Raw genomic sequence first — 19,236 nt, 5'->3', positions numbered from 1 at the left:
CTGCAACTGCTACGTGAACGAGTCTTGCGTAGCAAGCATCTCTACGGCGAATGGAGCCCTCGCTACCAAAAAGGGCATTATAAGCCATGGTTGTATCCCATGCTAGGGATGCTCAGCTGCTATGAAACCGTTGGGTTTCCGAATATGGAATGTGAGTACTCTTTAAGATGTAACTATTTCAACATGTATAATATGTGTTAAAGTAAAGCAATACAGAAATACTGAAAATGCGTTTTAATTAGTTTCACAACACAGTAATTGTTCTTGTATAAGTTATAATGCTATTTTGTCTGGTAGAAAACCAAATCAAAAATACCAAAATAGTTATTAATTTATTTTCTTGTAGACGATTGTTTTATGTTATGGCATTTGAATAAACAAGAGATCGCTGAAAAGGAACGTGCGATCATCGGTGATCCATGACTGATGGTTAAGCCTATTAATTGACGATAAAATAGATCACTGAATTCCTATCAACTTTGAAGATGCAATTGCAGTATCTGAATGTAATATTTTTTGGTTGACGTTAATCGTCTTCGTCGCATTTGTCGATGCCATAAATTCATTAAAAAAACTAGAAATTGAAAAGAAAATGAAAGGGAAAATTAATTCATAAACTTGAAACAAAAAACAAAAAAAATTCAGGAATAACATTTGAACAATTCCAAATTTGAGAATGCGATCTTTGCGGTAATATCAGAAAGCTGCATCAATTCCAAATTCCTGGGCCATCTCTAGATCAGCAAACAAAATTCCACCATCCTTCAAATGCCCAGGAAAAAGCTCACACACACAACTGTCGCATCTCACAAGCTCCTCCCATCGCACTGCGCAAACTCGGCGAGAGAGAGAGGGGAAACCATAACACCTGTCTCGCTTTCCCGACGATTTTGCTATAAATAATAATAAAAATAAAAATCCGCTAAACAGTCGTGGAGAGAGCGAGAAAGCTGAGGTGCTCTCTCTCGCTCGTTTGTTACCGCCCTCTTTCCCGATCTTCTCATCGTGCGTAGTGTTTGTGCGCGTGTTGGTGTGCTGCTTCTAAAAAGTTAGCCGTTGTTATTATCTGTTAGTACTCACTGCGTTAGTCTCTGCGCCATTGGTCAGTAATGTAGCCGTTCGGTCCGTTGTTTATCCGTCTTTTCGTCCGTTTGTTCCACCGACTATTTTTACAGTAAGCATCGTTTCGAAACGAAACAGAGTAAAGTTAAGCAAACGCTAAGTCTAAAATCCAAAGTTTAAACAAAGCAGGTGCAATGCAACACGTGAAACATTTTCTCCCTCATACTAAATGATCACTGTGCTCTTTTGTGTCTGTGCGTGTGTGAAAAATATCCATAAATCCATATCTTGGAAAAGAAACGAGAAGAAGATAGCTATGAAAATATGTAACGATTGTAAACAAATTTTCATTAACGAAAAGTGCAATAGCGTCGTTATTTGTGCAATTATTGTAGCAAACGGTACGGAATCTTTAAGTGGAAAACCAGGTGTCACCAGGAGTTAAAAGAAGCAACCTGTAATATTATTTACGATCATAGCTTAGTTCACTGTTTATGAATGTGCTCAGTGTTGACGGTGCTAAGTACCCTCTGCTGTCGAATGCTGAATTTCCGGTCGTGAAGAATTCTATCTGGCGGAAGTTCTTTCCACCGTGGATTTATCGCTGGTGACATCAATGAGCGAAATATGGAAACATAAAATTCCATCATTCGTGATTTTCGTGCGTGTTTCGGTCGTGAAAAAGCGTAATGAAGCACTAGCAGCCAAAAATGATGACACGTGTCCAAGAAGAAGAATTTTGTTGTTTTAGTTTTTGTTTGATAGTATCAGCGATGTGATGTGATGAGCATATCAGTAATAAATTACATGTTTTGTAACCCGTTGTTTTGATCTAGCTACTCATTCATGCGGATTTTAGACTCAGATATTGAAGATAAAGCTACTCAACTGATTCAAAATGATGTTATTTCAAATTTTTCGAGAGCTGTTAGATGGAAATTGGCACATTCTGTTCAATGATGGTGGCAACGTCATTGTTGTGTAATTGAACAACAAATTAACTATTGTTTGTGCCAATTACTACCAGCTGAAAGTGGCGTGATAATAGAATTAGAGCGACGTGGAGAAAAATGGTGTAATGCATCACTTGTTCAATTTAATCCAATATATCATGGACCCATTATGTCGTTCGTTACCAATAGGCTATCAAATCCTCTTTAGAAGCAACTGCAAGCTCTTTTGAACGACATGACCCATCTGGTAATTTCCACATTCACGATATGATTCAAAATGAAACCATTTTAATATACTTCCTGTTTGTAAAATTATCCAAAATCATACAGAGTCGTTTAAAAAAGATCGGTTCCACGTCTTATAGAATATCGAAGACAAAAATCGGATAGAATTCGTGCGCTGTTATTGCAAGATCGATTTGTTCCAACGTGGAAATGCAGGAAGTGTGTAGTTCAGTCGATCACATGGGAGCACAAATCAAATCGGAATCTCCGGCGATTGGATCGCTGCTTAATAGTGCGGTGGTGATCGGTGAAACGGATATCAACAGCCCACAGCAGGCACACGTTTCGCAACAGCAACAAACGATCATTGCCGGAGGCCAACTAGTGGCCAACCGGAAGCCAGTAATCTGTGATAAGCCTTCGCGAGCCGCCGCCTCGCTCCCCGTTGGCACCCCGGTAGAGCTACAAAATCAACAGCCACAACAACCACATCCAGATACATCTTATTGGATGCAAAACGAAAGTGGATTTATCAATTCGCAACCATCGATGGCCGAGTTTCTGACACATATCGACAGCGAGAGCCCCAAACTCATAACGCAAGGTTACCCGATGGCACCCAGCGACAGCATGGAATCTGTACCGGAATATCCGTGGATGAAAGAGAAAAAAACAGTCAGAAAAGCAACAGCACAAGGTACGTAACAATGCAAACCCTCTATGCAATGATCTTTTCGATCACGTATCATCAACCAGTTTTGTAGGCTTGTATTTTACCAATTATAACCGATATTTCTGTCTACATCAAAAGGCTTTATTAGGCAACTATCGTTGTGAGAATCGAAAATAATTATCCTTTATGTCCGTCGTATATAACATTAAGTGTTGCACCTTGTCAACACAATGGTTTTCACCACTTTGAGATATATCGAATCTGGATTCTTTTATAGAAAAAGTTTTCTTCTCTCTGCAAACACACTATTCGAAGTTAACAATTTTTTTGGTTTCCCACGTAATGAAATGTTTGGTCTTTGTGTGTACATAATTTTTATGCTGGTATTTATTCTTGTGCTATTCATTTACTTTTTTGTTATTATTAAAACAGACAGAACCGTATTGAAGTTTGACTTTACTTGACACCAACTTGAAGTTTTGCACTTAAATTGGTATACTGTCGCGGTCCAAACTAACATCTTTCGCAAACTAGTGACACTTCGTTAAACATTAAAACTTCCCAAATTTGTCGTACGTGAATATTCTTTCACAGAAATTCTTATGCTTTTACTATGAGTTGTTGTTGACAACAATTTCAATCCTGAACGCTCGTATAGATCGTCGCTCCCAATGGCGCAAACAATATTTTATTGAATGTAAAATAGTTTTAATTGGCGCTGTTTACATGACATTATCCACCTCAACATGGGGCTATTGCTTCTCGTTTTGCTTCTCGCACAATAGCGCCTAACTCCGATATTTCACCACAGTTCCCTTGTAATGATGGTATGAAGCAGCAACTCCCTATGTTGATGATTTACAGCAAGTGTGCTTCTCAGTGCTACGGGCACCCGTCTAGATACATAAGCTAAACACACCATCCAGGCATTTAGGGCTCGCACACAGTAGGTAGCTCTCAGTAGCACTCAGCAGGTCATGACAACCCCCTGCGGTGTTTGAAGCACACCGGGAGCTGAAGTGCGATAAAACGTGTAAACGCCGCATGTTTCAGAGAATCCGCCATGATTCGAACGATAGCGTTACCGCTTCGAACATTCTGGTTGAGGGAATTTAGCCAATGCGAATGGGACTCGCACATGAATACAAATGTTTCATAATACGATTATCGATACGCCAGTGAACCGCCTAATGTTCATAATTGGTCAAGTCAATTAACCAGTATCAATTTGTTTTCTAAGGATGCCACTAACGAATACTTACATAGCTGTGACTCGTCCCATCATATGATTTATTTTTCGTGTAAAATTAAAGTCGTCAACGAACAATGATACCACTTGTCACGTACTGTCTCCCTATTCGAAGTCAAATTTGCAGTATAGTGTGTGCCAACACATGAACGTTTTTTTCTGCTTCATTGTTCAATCATGCATTCGTAATAAAAAACGACAATGTTTGCTTCCCTCCATTGCATCAATCGTTATGTATCAGAAAATAGAGATACGTGATCAGTAACCCAATTGGTCCCAAGAAGAGCAAAAAACAGCATCAACACCTTCAGTTTTGTAACTGAACACTTGAAAACGTAACTCTTCTTTTTATGGTGTAATTACCAATATTTCGTGGAAAATGAGTCATGATTATGGGTATTATCAATATTTTTATTATTATTTAACCATAGTCGTTCACTAAATATGCACAACCGAAACCACGCGTCTCCATTCAGCTATGGTTGCGATAAGGTCACTGGAAAGTACTGTACGAAAACTATTCCTCGATAGGGACAGAACATAGATAACGCAAAACGCAGAAGTCATGTACCGCTAGTGACACATGTTACTCACAGCGCACACAACACGATGCCGCGACCTGTTTTGTTCCGCCTATTCTTGCATTTCTTCTCAGGCTTCGTTTCTCTATCATCGCATCAATGTCAATGTCTGAAACACTCGTCAACTCGCATCCCGGGAATTCCTTCAATCCACACGAAGATGCTCGCGTGAAGAAAGCAACAGCCACAACGGCGTTCCGTAAATTCTAGACACAACAAACCCCTCATTTGGCATTAGTATGATTAATGATCGCGCTCTTTTTAAAAATAAATCTTGCGCCCGTGCAGTCGAACGATTTTTGAGATGTTTGGTAGAAACCACAGGAGTAAAATTACCTTTTGCTCGTCAGTATCTTTGTGGTTTTCTTCGATCGTATCAGGATGCACCTTTTACTAGTGTTTCAGTTTTAGCTTAACAACAGTTTTAGTTTTATCATTTGTAGATCATGTGTTAGTAATTGTGGGTGTATGTTGGTGCTTAGGTTATTTCTATTATAACATCAGTTCCAGAAAGTGCTCTGCTGAAAGTTATCGCCCTCTTCGCTGTTTGTGATGTATTCAGACACATGGTAAAAGGTGCCGCATCTTCAAATACCATATTTTGCTGACGGCCATGTGGGTAACTTGAGTGATTCTCTTCTGTAGCGATTCACAAGTGTTGATGGTTTATACATCAACACATGCATGCCGAGTTTTTATTCAAGTATTATGCAGTCTGCCTAAGATTGCCGAGAATCCGAGGCATGGGTTCGTTGTTTCTTGTGCAAAGGTGGGCACACTTCAAGCAAAAAACTATTAAGCCCTCTGACACGGCCGTGACGTAAGACCAAGGGGCAAAAACACGCGCGTACTCAGTACAACGGAATCAGCAACTACGGCACCAACGGAAAGGTCGCCGTAAAGGTACAAATGGGCCGAGGTTCACCTAAAGAAAACGGAGGAGAACGGAAAACACATCAAAAAAAATATCTCAACTACTCGACAGCGTGGCAGGAAGTGGAATGAAAAAATATCAGCGGTGAAGACTGAAATGCTCTCTCATGACAAATGAAGTAAAATAACAGGTTGCACAAAGAATGATGATTTCTAAGCTCCGGACATTCGAATGGCGGCACGAAACGTGTGCATGTGCCGACTTAAATTCACGTGCCGTCGAGTTTTTGCCTGTTTATGTTTTGCCACTAGCACGAATGCATTCCTAAGGGCTTGAGCTTTTTACGTTTATTATTATTTGTTGCAGCCATGTTATTCGTCAGTCACCGGTTCACGTCGACTGACGGATCACAGTAAGCATCCGTCAGTTACATTACGTCTGCTTTGCCTGTGGTTGACCACAAAAACACATCGCTTCCGAGTGGCCATTTTTCATCGCTACAATATTTAATTTATGCAGTTCATCAAAGCAGGCCTGAGCCGGCAGATGGTTGGCCGATAGTAGCAATAAAGGTGTACTCTTGTCTGGTTTCGCATCCGCATTTTTCGTTACTGTAAAAGTACGCAGCTATGTTGAGAAATTATCGCTGCGTGCAGCGATAAATGTTCGTTTGAGGGTTTCAAAAAAGTCGACAAGGGTCGTTTGGAATAGCTTTCGCTATCTGCAACTATTTTAAGATCATATTCTAATGAGTAAATAAAGTTTATTTTGTTTTTCGTAGCGTTCAACGTAACGTAACATAACAACATAACATAAACAATTATGCTTATTAACATAGCCAGCGGGGAAGAAAAGAGCTTGAATGAAATGTGCTTTTGACGAATGATTTGGCGACCTACGAGCTTTGGAAATAAATTTTTCATATTTCCCAATTTTCTGCAACCAAAATTATATTTTATGCATAAATGTCATGAATGATCCTTTCAAACAAATATTCAACAATTGAAAAATATTCAGCCGTTTTTTTATATAAGCAAATAAAAAAATGTGTCGTCACCCTGTATTTAACTTGAAATAGTTATTCTCGAAAAATTCGTAACATGTTCTCCAAGCAAAGAAATGTCAAACTTTTGATTCCTTAAAAAAGGGTGAAAGGGAAAATAATTGACAAAACAAAATGTTTTCTTTATTTTTTTTTTCATTTAAAAATGCTTTTTACTTCGCGTAAAAAGCGTGGCAAAGACTCTTTTATCTCGAAGGACTCTACGTACCAAACGTGTTTCGTAGGATTTGTGGTTTCCTGTAATTCAGGGTTTGTGGCCTCAAAATATAACTAGCACTTGCCTTGCCAACTCCATCTAATCGATCCTTGCCTATGTAGGCAGTACGTGTTACCGAACTCAGCTTCATCATCAACCCTCTCTAACTGTAATTGGGATGTTCGGCTAGAATCGTCAGAGTTCGAGCAGAAAGAACAGACAACCCAAAACAAAACGAAAACAATTTGTCTTTCTGTACAAGGGAACCGACAAAAAATTTACCGCCTCTTTCTAACTAGATTAATGGTACCATGACCTTCAACGCCTAACCGCTTCATGACACGATGTGCTCCCATTTCACAGAACTTTTGAACCAAGGAGAATATGCGCACTGTTCTTCTCGGAGCAAATAAGTTATAAGCACTCCAAACCGTAACATTCAGCAGTGTTACTGAAGCACACTCTAAGTGTGGAGCAATCCTAGTCCAGTACACTGTCGGTACTTAGCAAGTCGTTGAGTTCACATTATGGTGGTGATAGCTGAAGAAGTGAAAAACATGAAGCCCATAAAACCGCCAGATCAACAACCAGATTTAAAACAATAAATTCAACAGTTTTGTTTTAACATGCAAGACGCGCAAGAACCATTAACATATATTAATCCTCATCACCTCGCGCACAAGTTCTCCCCGATACCATATCTGGGTTCTCTGCAAACGACCGGAATTCCAAATCCTTGAATGAACTGCTACCCGCACAAATGAACTATTGACGATAACGAAATGCCCGCCCGACGTTCCGTTCTATTCTCGAAGTTCCCGGAGCAGTGGTACCACCGAACATTCGGCGCTTACCACTTCGTGCGGTTGACATTGTAATTTTATAACTACTATAAATTATACTGTCGTCATCATCGCTCTCGGTTCGCTCAGTTTAGCATTTTTAAAACGAGCTACGGCTGGCAAGGATAACCGAACGCGTTCGGTGTGGTTTGCGTTCCCCACTTCCCTTCCTGCCCCTCGGTTAGTCAAATTCGCTAGATTGCATGCTTGAAACCGGACATAAAAAAGACGAAATAATGTGCACAAGTCGAGCGCACACCCCCCACAGGATATAATGGTGGTAAGTGTGCAAGAAAAACCGACTGTAACAGGAAAAATGTGAGTGTTTATCAAATAAATACACATGAATAACAAGAGCCTAAATACATACACCATAAAACACGATACTCCTTGAACAAGGAACCACTCCCTTGTTCCGTTGCTGGCGTTTGCTAGCGCCAAACAGCGGCAGTGAAAACAGGATTAAGGGATGAAATGAGCGCGGAAAACAGCAGGAAGCATCTTTTGCTTCTGCCACCGAAGGACGGAGAAGAAAAATGGACCGTGATGTGCTAATCTGCTTAAAAATATTATGTTATCATTTCTTCTGACTGTGGCCTCAGTGGGTGAGTGCGCCTTTAATGCCGCAGTTCGCCGGAGCGGATAGGGTGCGGTTCGCCACCCCAAGAAGCCGACAGGTCAAGCAATCATTTGTCTCCGAAAGTGGACTATTTTCTCAGGGGATCAATAAAATCACCGCTGCTAAACGGTTTGAAATTTGATAAGGTTGTGCTTTTATTAAGGGATAATCGCCCCTACGCCCAATGCTCACCGTTGGTGAGCATAATCGTAACAAAATGCTCACAACCGGGCCACAAAAACTCCAAAGGAATGCGCTTAGACATCGCAAGAGGCGCCGTCATCACTTTCGCAACGGATAGCCGGCACCTATGAGGCCGGCAACGAAATGAAACGGAAAACGAAATGTTTTGAATGAGTTTGATTAACGACCCAACATGTTTCTTGTTCTGCTTGTTTTCTCGCATCGTTCTTAGATCGCGTAGAAGATAAGTGAAGTGTTCAGGGGCAACGTTCTGCTAGCGGGCGACCTCGCTGTGCAGCTGAACATTCGTACTGACGAATTGGAGACTATTTTTTCACTAAGCAAAAAAACATAAACACCTTGGACATACGCCGCTCTACACTTCCCAGAGCCCTCACATGAGACGCCTTCCCTCGAAACATTAGCTGCGGGTCGCTTTGATTGGTATCCGCCTATGAAGGAACCATAAAAACCCCAGTGGCTGACCTGCGGGCAACCATCGCACGCAGAACATTCTAAGCAAAGAGAGCCGATGTGTAAGAGAACAGCATAGGCGTGAAAATTAAAATTTACTTCGCTTGATTGCAGCGTCTATTAGAGGTGGCTTAAGTCGTAAAACCGCGCATGATTGGCGTAACAAAAACTATCCACCAAGCGAAGGGAGAAACCTTTAATCAATTATATACACGGACACTCGGTCTCACCCATAGAAACTCCCAAAAATGAAATATTCACGTCTCCCAAATTCCACCGCCATATGTTGATGTGCAGATGGTCCCTAATTCTACTGTGCTGCCGCTAAGTTGCAACCAACGATTAGAGCAAGTTTAATATCCTTGGCGCCCAAACAGACACAGGATCCAATATGTATGCAACAATGGATTAATTCACTTGTTTCACGAATTCCGGTTGCAGTAGCATTAAATAATAGGCAATTCTAGCAATAGAAGTTACAATGAAGTACCTATAATAACTTTTCTGGTCTGTAAAAGACAACTCTTCCAAACACGATTCAAATCAACGGTGTATACGTTTTGTTTTCCTATATTTTGTTTTTCACTGGTTGCTTGTTGTTACAGTCACTATTTACGCGTTATCAATAATTTGGTGCGCTCATATAAAAAGGATGATAAGACATTATGAAAACTAATGTAATCGTCCAAACCCCAAAATTATCCACACTGTGTCGAAACGGCTTACGGATTTCGTGTTTTCTTCTATGAAAAGTTCATCTGCAGGGAATGTTGATAAAGACAGAACCATTCTTTGCATAATGAAAGTCTTTAAAAGTATAGCAATACGGGTGATGTTTGGGATTTTTTTGCTAAATTCCTTTGAAAAGGTCACGTGAGAAATTCACTTATTTTAATTCAGTGTATTTAGTGGAAGATTATTCTTCTTTAAATGCCACATAAGTCAGCATGTTTGAAACAAGTTTAATAGATTGAAAAGAGCAAAAATGCTCGTCAAAAGTGGAATATTCCTCGTTTTGAACATTCTTCGATTTTCGCAATACTTCACGAGATTTTAGGAGTGTTTCTAAACGATACTTGTTTTGGCTCATAATTTTCCTATACTCCAATTTCCAGCTGTGGCAGAACAATCAGTTCTAACCCTGGCAAGACCTGCGGTTAAATTGTGCGATGAATCGTGGAAAATAAAGCTATTCGGAAAAAAATATTTCGACGGAAAAGACCGCGCGCGTCATCCGTGAATTCTGATCATCATTCTTCCGTTTCTTTTAGCGCCACGATTTTAAATGTCTGGCCGCACCCTGCGTGTTGCGGGCACAGGCCATTTCACTGTGCCACAAAAATTAAACATACCACCGTCCACCAGATCGCGTTACAGCGGGGAACAAAAGAATCTTAGATTTTCCGAGCAGACGCCTGTTTTAGGTTTATCTATTTAAGGACACGAAACTGCAAACCAAGCATGTGTTGCAGTATCAAAAGAGTACAAACACTTACAGAAAATATTACGGCTCGCTTTTGAACGTGAATGATGCAAATATTATTGAATTATGAAAACTTCTTGTTTCATAACTAACTTAAAACTATTGCTTAGCAAATGATAGTAAATGTTGTATGAACAGGCAGTGCGTAAAAAAACAGTTAAAATTAACCATTACTCAAAATTTTACTCAAATTGAGTTTTATTATCGCGATTATAGCAGATAAGGATACTTTTCCCAGTTTATTTCGACTGGTTTCTATTTTCAGGAAGCTTTCTTTTCGTTCAACCTAATCACAGGACGGGTTTTTTCGATTTTTTATTCCAGTCCAGTTTTTCTCTGTCCCCCCCAGCGTTTCGCGTACTACCGTTCTTCGGTAACTGCGGTTATTTTGCATATTAAAGATATTAAACGCAGTCCTGTAATTGTTTTTGCAAATGGCTTAAATCCAGTCACTTTCTGCCAGTGGAGGAACTGGCTACCAGCGCATATTTACGACCAATTGCAAACATTACCGGTTGTATCGTATGCAGCTAAGAATGACTTTTCCTTTTTTGAGTGAGAAAAAATACAAGAAACCTTACGCTTTACATCTTTCCGTTCGAAGATAGCCAAGAAGTGTCACGGTGGAGCGGGAGATACAACAGCAACAGAAATTAAATGACTTTTAAAAATAGAGGAAAATGTTTTACGAATCACTTCGCGGCGCGGCGGCAGTCTACGCCGTGCACTTTGTCCTTCCCTTCACCGTCGGAATAGGGCTAAGGACAGGATGGATTTTTCTGGCCGATAGCCGAAAGGAAGCATACTTTTTATTTTAAATTTATACTTTTTTGCTTCCCTTGAGCATTCTCCACCCAATTCTGCGCGATTTGTGGGCCTTTTTTTGGTCCGAAGTTTTTATCTTCAAACATAAAATTGCTTCTTTTCCCCAGGACTTCGATGTGAAAACGTTTCGTTCGAAGTCGCCGCTTGTTCAGGATGTATGAGGAATTGTCATATTTTTTGCGTTTTTCATCTGCTTTTCCGTGCTACAAATTTCTGTCGTCCGAAGCTACCGCGGCATCTCTCTCCTTGTCTCTTGTCTTTCTAATTGCCCGTAAGTGGTTGTATGTTCTAAATCCTCCGAGATGCCCTGATTTGATTCTGATGGTCCACTGTCTTTCGTGTTTTGTCCTTACGTAGCGTGTAAAAGAGACAGTCGAAATCCCTGTTTCATTTTTATTACACACAGTCAACGGGCCCTAGTGTGGGGATGTTTGATAAATTGCGTGTCTGTGACCTCCAGAAATCAATGTTTCTCTTTCCACTGCCGAAAAAGGCGACCACGGTGGCCCAACGGTTGATCTCCTGATGACAAATCTCAGTGACCAAATGTTTTTCATAAAACACTCCACACACACAAACAGTTTCGGCTATCACAATGGCAACGTCCGGTGCCGTCGACGGTACAGGTGTCAGCTTGTCCACATAGCGCCATATCTGAGAGCACCCTCCTCAACAAACAAACACACGACGCACGTATAGCTCGAGTACAGTTTTCGCACATCACGCCACCGGAGCCTTGCCGAGGTTCGGGACAGGGATCAATTGTTTACAATTGACATGCGGTGATCAATCAATCATTTTAGAAAAACGATTTCCAACTGCTGTACCATGCGCTACCGTACGCCAGCCGATACTTCCTCCCAGTAGATGTAACCAAGCGATGCAGACAGACACAGCGCGAGAACGAGAACATTGGGGAAAACACTCTCAGTCTACATTAGTCTTTCCCATGTGGTACAATGAACTGCTCGTTTCAGCAGGGTGGCAACCCTCGTGTGCTCGTATGGCTGCGAAAAAGTATTGACAGCACGCTAAAAGCCTTGGCGAACGAAGGAAATTTTACAATTTTACCATGGCGTCGATACATCTTCTTCCCGTCTCCGTGGGCCTCTTTTGGATGTTTGCTAATAACGTACTCGTAATGTCGTGCCGTATCCCGCGCACTGATCGGGTAATGATTGATTTTATGGTAAGCTGTTAAATCTTACCTTTCTGTCCTCGATGAATGTGCTTCATGAGAAACGAAACGAGATTTCGTATTTTTAAAATGTAGCCTCGTTGATCGCTTTACAATCGGATCGGATCGTCCGAACGCAATCTGGATACGAACGCAAATTAAAACACAGCGCCGAATTTTTAAAACTCCATGCCGAAACAGTCGTCAACGGCAATGCAAATGTAGTTGACTTGTTTCTAGGCAATGGTTTCAGTATTTACCACGGAGCGGGTGAGGTATCAAATCATGTCCCTTCGATTGTTTCAAATATTGCCTTCAGGAATGACAAACACAGACAAAATAATGTAAAGGATGAATTTTACGTAAATGTTTTATTTATTTGCTGATTATTTTATCCTTAGATGGAATTTTGTAAAGTATGTTCATAGTATGGACTCTCACAACAGTATTACAAAATGTTTAAGCGATTTTGCAACAAAGAAACGTGGCGAGTAGCAAAACCTTATGGGATCCCTTCAGAGGAGATATATGCATGTGCCACGGTTTATAAGTTTACTTTATGGCGCAATGATACACAGAGCAGAGTTCTTCCTTCCGGGACAATAGGGCTGGCACATTCTGGAACTAGCAAGTTTCAAAATTATCCTTCAGCCTACTCTCAACACTTTTTCTCATACTTCATTTTACCATGAATCATTTACTCCGAATTGTGGTGGCCACACGCCTGGCAAAAGTTTTGTGCATAGTCGTCTCTGGTGGGGTTTCCCGACGCTAGGGACCAGTTTTTACGTTTAGTGTTTATGATGGTGCTACTGGATGATGTGGCGAAAAAATCTGTTCTGCCAATGATATATCCTCTTTTAGACAGATAACGATACGGTGTGTAGGAAGTGAGTTGAGAACTCCTCATTTTCCTTGTTCTGCACTCATTTTCCTTTTCCATACTGAATGGAGGTTTGAATCTATCACAATGCTCCGCAATTCGCTTCATCTCAATGCTTTGCGATGTTACTTGTTATATCAGTTACTGGTATGAGGTAGTTGTTATGCGTAAGAGTAGAGAAGAGTAATGTTCTACCTAAGCTTTTCGCTTACGCTTTTGGGATTTCCGCTGGAAAGTGTTATCGTATATATAATGTATCTGGGAATATTGCCGTATAGTTCGCTCATCAAATTCTATTACTGTCCCATGATCCTTTTCTGAGCAGTGTGATATGACTAAATTTTCCTACGAGGATTGTCTTTCAAGGTCGGAAACAAAAATATAGAATCAACAATACCCGTAAGGACATCACACATCGCCTCGTAGAATATGTTTCTATCGAGTCCAGTAACATAATTTGCTCTCATATTTACTCAATTGTAGGTTGCAGCCAACATTTTGAATTGGGAATTTTCAATACTAAATAAAAATTCATATTTGCCAGCAAATTCATATTTTGTATTAGGATTTTCTCAGTGTAGTGATTGATATCTCAAACAATTTCAAGTTTATGCTTACACTTTACACATAAAAGTGTGAAGAGTGCCACACCAATTAATACAAAAAACGGGATCGAATGTACATCTGCCGAGTTTCGGCCAAACGGAATTAAATCAGCCTATTTCTTAAGCGGAGTGTTACTGCGGGTGAAAAACGGGATGCATACGACAATATTGTGCGAAAACTATCGTGGCCATAGCTTGGTGAAGCTCAAACGTTGACCAAACAGTAACTAACGGCCAGGAATATTCTACTGGGTATTTGATAGGACTTAAAAGGGTTCATTTATTATGAGTTGCTTCCGTGTGGCCAAACACTAAATTCAGATCTCTACCGTCAACAACTGCACCGTTCGAAGCTAGCGATTGACCATAAACGACCCGAATCGGCCAACAGAAGAGGTGTTGTGTTCCATCAGGGCCACGTAAGGGCACACACGTGTATAACTCGCCCAAAACTCAAAGAGAAATTGGGATCAAGATAAGATTGTGAAAATCGTTACTAGAGTTTTTCGTCAATAAGAAACAAAAGTTTTATGAGAGAGGCATTATGAAGCTACCTTTAAAATAGGAAAAAATCATACAAATGCTGCCGGCTTCTGGCGAGCCAGTTTCTATTTTAAGACGACAAAAACTTAAGCATACACGTGCAAACAAATGAAAGGATGTCAAATTCAATGAAACGGACTCTTCTGTTGACTGTTTTTGTTTGCTTACCTCATCTTTATTTTATTTGCATCAAACGCAAATGAGAATTTCAAGAGAAATTCTAGCTAAACTAAATTCATAGTTTATTTATACTATAACTCAGGTAGTGGCTCGTAGATAATTGCTCGGTTTTCAAGCGAAGGACAAACCCTGACACTGCATCATCTTGAGTGCAAAACTTTAAGTTGGTGCGAAATACGGCTCGGCCCGTTCTAATGATAAAAAATATAAAAGTATTTCAGGTTTTTATTTTCTTGGTCTGGTATTCTTGTAGTAACTTTAGCTTTTCTACTTTTTTAACACGGTTGAAATTGAATTTCTTCAAAATAACTTGGATGTTTTCTTTACATTATTGATAGTGTAGCTTTTGTTATTAAAAATCGTCTACAACTAGACTAACATCCTCTACAGGTTGTATAACCAACCATACGAAATTTACTCAATATTCTGCCAGTTTTGACCATTTGACCCGATACTGTATAGTTATTTTATTACTGTAAACCATCAATCGATGATGGTTTGATTCATTTGGATATCGCATAAGAATGTCATTCACATTTTCCGACCAATTCAGCTAGTACGCGGTAACGGAAATTGACCATACAATTTAACTGACCACCTTCAATTTTTAGCCGTTAACGCCATTTTTTACCAAACCCTTCGATAAACGGCATTATAGCAGTTTGAACGACAACACGAGAAACGTGGCGAAAATCAAATTACAATCAAATATCAATTACCATTAAATAATAAATTATCGCTCACTTCTCTTGTGACTCTGTTGTGACATTGCCATATTTCTCTTGAAGCAGTAGTTACAGCAGTTGTTAAATGCTGACCAGCTTATTAACAAGCGTAAGACAAGCTGCAGAGAAACAAAATTAGTTTCATTTTTCAGACACACCTGACTTTCATTTTTAACCAAATTGCGTTTACACTACGTGCACTGCTCTGGCCTTTGATTTCAATTTTGTTTTCCCATTTTTTATACTTCATGGCGCAGCTGAGTTTGTCGCGGAAAATGGACTCCCGCGACGATTGCGTACGGCCTACACCAATACCCAGTTGCTAGAGCTTGAGAAAGAGTTCCACTTCAATAAGTATCTCTGTCGACCAAGAAGAATTGAAATTGCCGCAAGCCTGGACCTAACCGAGCGACAGGTATGTTGATCCAAAATGGTACCGGCCGAGCTACTGAACTTAAGTTGCAGTTATATGCGTGCTGGCCATATGTGGTTGCTACTTTCTACCGTTTGTTTGCTTTCTATTCGTCGACACACACTCCAGGTGAAAGTATGGTTCCAAAACCGACGTATGAAGCATAAACGACAAACACTCTCCAAGACGGACGACGATGAATCTGGAAAAGACGATTTGAAAGGTAAGATTTCTTTGGTTCCCCTGGTATCTGCTAATGTAACTAGCTTCCTAAGTTCTACACCGCTTTATGATTCCGACAGATTCCAATTCGAAAAAATCTTGCCAAGGATGTGAGCTGCCGTCGGACGACATTCCGGACTCGACATCCAGCTCACGGGGTCTTAACAACAGCACTCCGACCACCAGTAAGTCACTGCTGTGCGCTGTGTACCACAAAAGATGACAACCTAGTGTACAATTTTCTCTCGTCAATTTTCCCACGCAGTTACGCCAAACTCGACCGTCGAACTGGGCACTCCCACTGGCGTTGGAGGTGGAAATGCGGTCAGTGCTGATTCGAGTGTGGCATCTACAGGCAGCCTTGATGATGATGAGGAAATTCATGTGAAAGTAAAGAAAAAACCGGATGTGAGTAACATTCAAGCATTCGCTTAAAATACCTAAACGACTGAGAGACGTTTTCTGATCTTGGTTTTTGGTTCCAGATGGTCAAAAAAGAATCGGTGAGCTCGTCGAAGATAACCAATAGCAACCAATTTAAAGGTTTCGATGGATCGGGCTACCAATCAAAGAAGGATGCCGGTTCGATTCCCATACCGACCGCAGCACCCATACTTATTCCTCAGAGTCCCGTCTCGACGTCAGCCATCTCACCAAATAGCAACAATAACAACAACAACAACAACACTAGCAGTAGCAATAACAACCTACAAGCATACTATAATCAACCGGCTCCGTACGCTGTTATCAAGCATAAGCTGCCACATGGGCCCCAGATGCACGTGTCCAATTCTCCGGCAACCACCCCGGGAGCCCCAATATCTTGTGGACCATCAGGTGGCGGAATGTACTACACTGGAAATAGCAAACAAGAGTACTTTGGCAAGATGGATTCTAGCTTACACTACCCAAACTACCAGCATAACCCGAAGCCAGCCGTACCACCACCGTCCGGAGCCGCCTCTCAACATCTAATCAATGGTGTTTATACAGGAAGCCACGTTACTCATAAACCCGAATACGGTCAACCGTTGAGCGGGTTGAAAAGCCTAAACAATAAAGCTCTGCTACAAGACCCAGCATCGAAGCTTCAACAACAGCAGCAACAACCAATGCTGCACGAAGCGTCGTTCCACCATCAGAATCAACTCTACTACAACAACTGTGACCCTGGCGTCAACAACGCCACGGCTCAATACAGCGGCAACGCACAATTCTATCCGAATGACTACGAGGGCCAGCACGAATTTGGCACAGGTTATTACGAGTCTGCGAAGGGAGCTGCAACCACGCAAGACCACTACGACTATGAGGGCATGGGGGCATATCACCACGGCGTTGTACCCGTTGCTGCCGGTGGCACTATGGATTATCAAACTAACGGTGCTGCGTATATGGGCATAGGACTCGCAAATGATGGCTGTGAAAGCTTCCCATTCCATCAATCGCCACCAACGGCCTCCAGCGCTTATTACGACCACCATCAACATTCCCAGCATCTGCAGCCACATCAACAGCACCATCTCCAGCATCAACAGCATCATCTCCAGCATCAACAACATCATCTCCAGCATCACCAGCAACATCCGCAGCACCTCCAGGCAAACCAACCTTCGCCGATGGCTCATAGCGTCGAGACGAATACATACAATGGAACAGCCGCCACAGGAACAGGAAGTGTTCCGATTCACTGTCTGCCACCAGGAGGCGCACTTTCAGCAAATGGCTCCGGCGGCAATCAGACGCCGGTTCCAGGCAACGCAGCCGCCTTGGCCAGCCTAGAAAATTCCAACTCATCGTCTGATTTTAACTTTCTTAGTAATCTTGCGAACGATTTCGCGCCAGAATATTATCAACTGAGTTAATTTGAAACGTGCCGGGTACTGGGCAAACAATTATCTCGTGTACAGTTTTGGTTGGCTCTTGAACATTTCACGAATTTCAAAGAAACGAAAAAAGCGCTTTTGTTTAGGTGTTTTTAGCTTAGCTAAATATTCGGATCACGGCGAATCTGAAGTCGCCGGAAACAAACTACAGCATTTGTTTAACGTGTAAAACCACGTGCTTCATTTTAGATTAATCGTGCTGTCTGTTTATCGTGTTGCAAAGTAACATGAACACAGCAACAATGGGGACTACTGACAGAGTAACAGATCACCTTTGATTTTTTCAAAATGCCTTTTTTCCTATTTTCGTGAGGTTAGGTCATTGAATGTTACAAGTAGCATGCTATGAATACTTCTTTGCAGTTTTTTGTTTCACTCTCACCTTTAGACAACTTAATTTTAATATTGGAGTTACAGCTTTGTACATAGAAGGACGTTATACAATTTTAAACTACATAAACTTAGCAATGCAATCGTATATCTTAAAAACGTTACATTAATTAAAACATCATTACACGCATTGAAGTAAAAACAGTCACACTAGTATAATTTTGTAAAGGTTTTGTCATAAGTTTAGCTAAACTATTTGGGATGAAAACGGTAAACAACATAAAACGCAATGATAATGATGAAGTCCGTGCAGCACTATTAAATTATACATTTTATGTATAAAGTAAGACCCAATTATTGTGAGAAAATGCAAATGATGCTACTTGTAATAATATTAATAAAACGAATCGAAACCTATCTCATCATTCTTACTTTAAAAAATATCTAGGTATATTAAATAACATTTTACCATACAATTGCATCCGATCTCCCTAAGATAAAGACCCTGGGAGCGACGGGGAAAAAGAGACATCTTGAATTTTTGACTCGAAAAAAGCTGCGACTTTTGATATTGCGTAGAATATCTTCATCTGCGCCGAGTAGTCTAAGCTAATTATGCTGCAAACGGTAAAGCGAAGTAGTGTAAGTATGTTCGTAACATGTTTTATATAGTAGCTCAACCAAGGTTTTTATGGGTAAAGCTTTTACTAATAATTGAAAGAAGAATAATTTTAAGGAGCTTTGCCATGTTTTACTGCTTGAAAACGTGCAATTTTATTTTACATAAAAATGTTTTCTACTGTACTTAATATTCAGCTTAAATCGAAAAGTATCCTAAAGGTGTTCAGATGCAGGATGGATGTCTGGCATATCTATTGGTATCGCTTACATGGTTTGGTGTGGGGATGATTTAGTAGGATATAAATATTACGAGCTACGTATTTGGTGGATTTCTGCTGTATTGTACCAGG

At 40.7% G+C, this 19,236-nt stretch overlaps 1 protein-coding gene across 1 annotated transcript; it reads left to right on the top strand.

The window, feature by feature from the left end:
- Window positions 1-1,114: 1,114 nt before the first annotated feature.
- LOC131207120 (homeotic protein proboscipedia) lies at window positions 1,115-17,914 on the top strand. Its single transcript, XM_058199729.1, is given in 7 exon segments — window positions 1,115-1,174; window positions 2,381-2,937; window positions 15,673-15,830; window positions 15,957-16,050; window positions 16,130-16,263; window positions 16,266-16,457; window positions 16,535-17,914. Coding segments are annotated over 6 exon segments (2,445 nt in total). The 5' UTR covers window positions 1,115-1,174; window positions 2,381-2,450.
- The last annotated feature ends 1,322 nt before the right edge of the window (window positions 17,915-19,236 follow it).

Source organism: Anopheles bellator, chromosome 2 (assembly GCF_943735745.2).
Source record: "Anopheles bellator chromosome 2, idAnoBellAS_SP24_06.2, whole genome shotgun sequence".
NCBI classification, from domain to species: domain Eukaryota; kingdom Metazoa; phylum Arthropoda; class Insecta; order Diptera; family Culicidae; genus Anopheles; species Anopheles bellator.
This window is presented reverse-complemented; position numbering and strand designations above follow the sequence as displayed.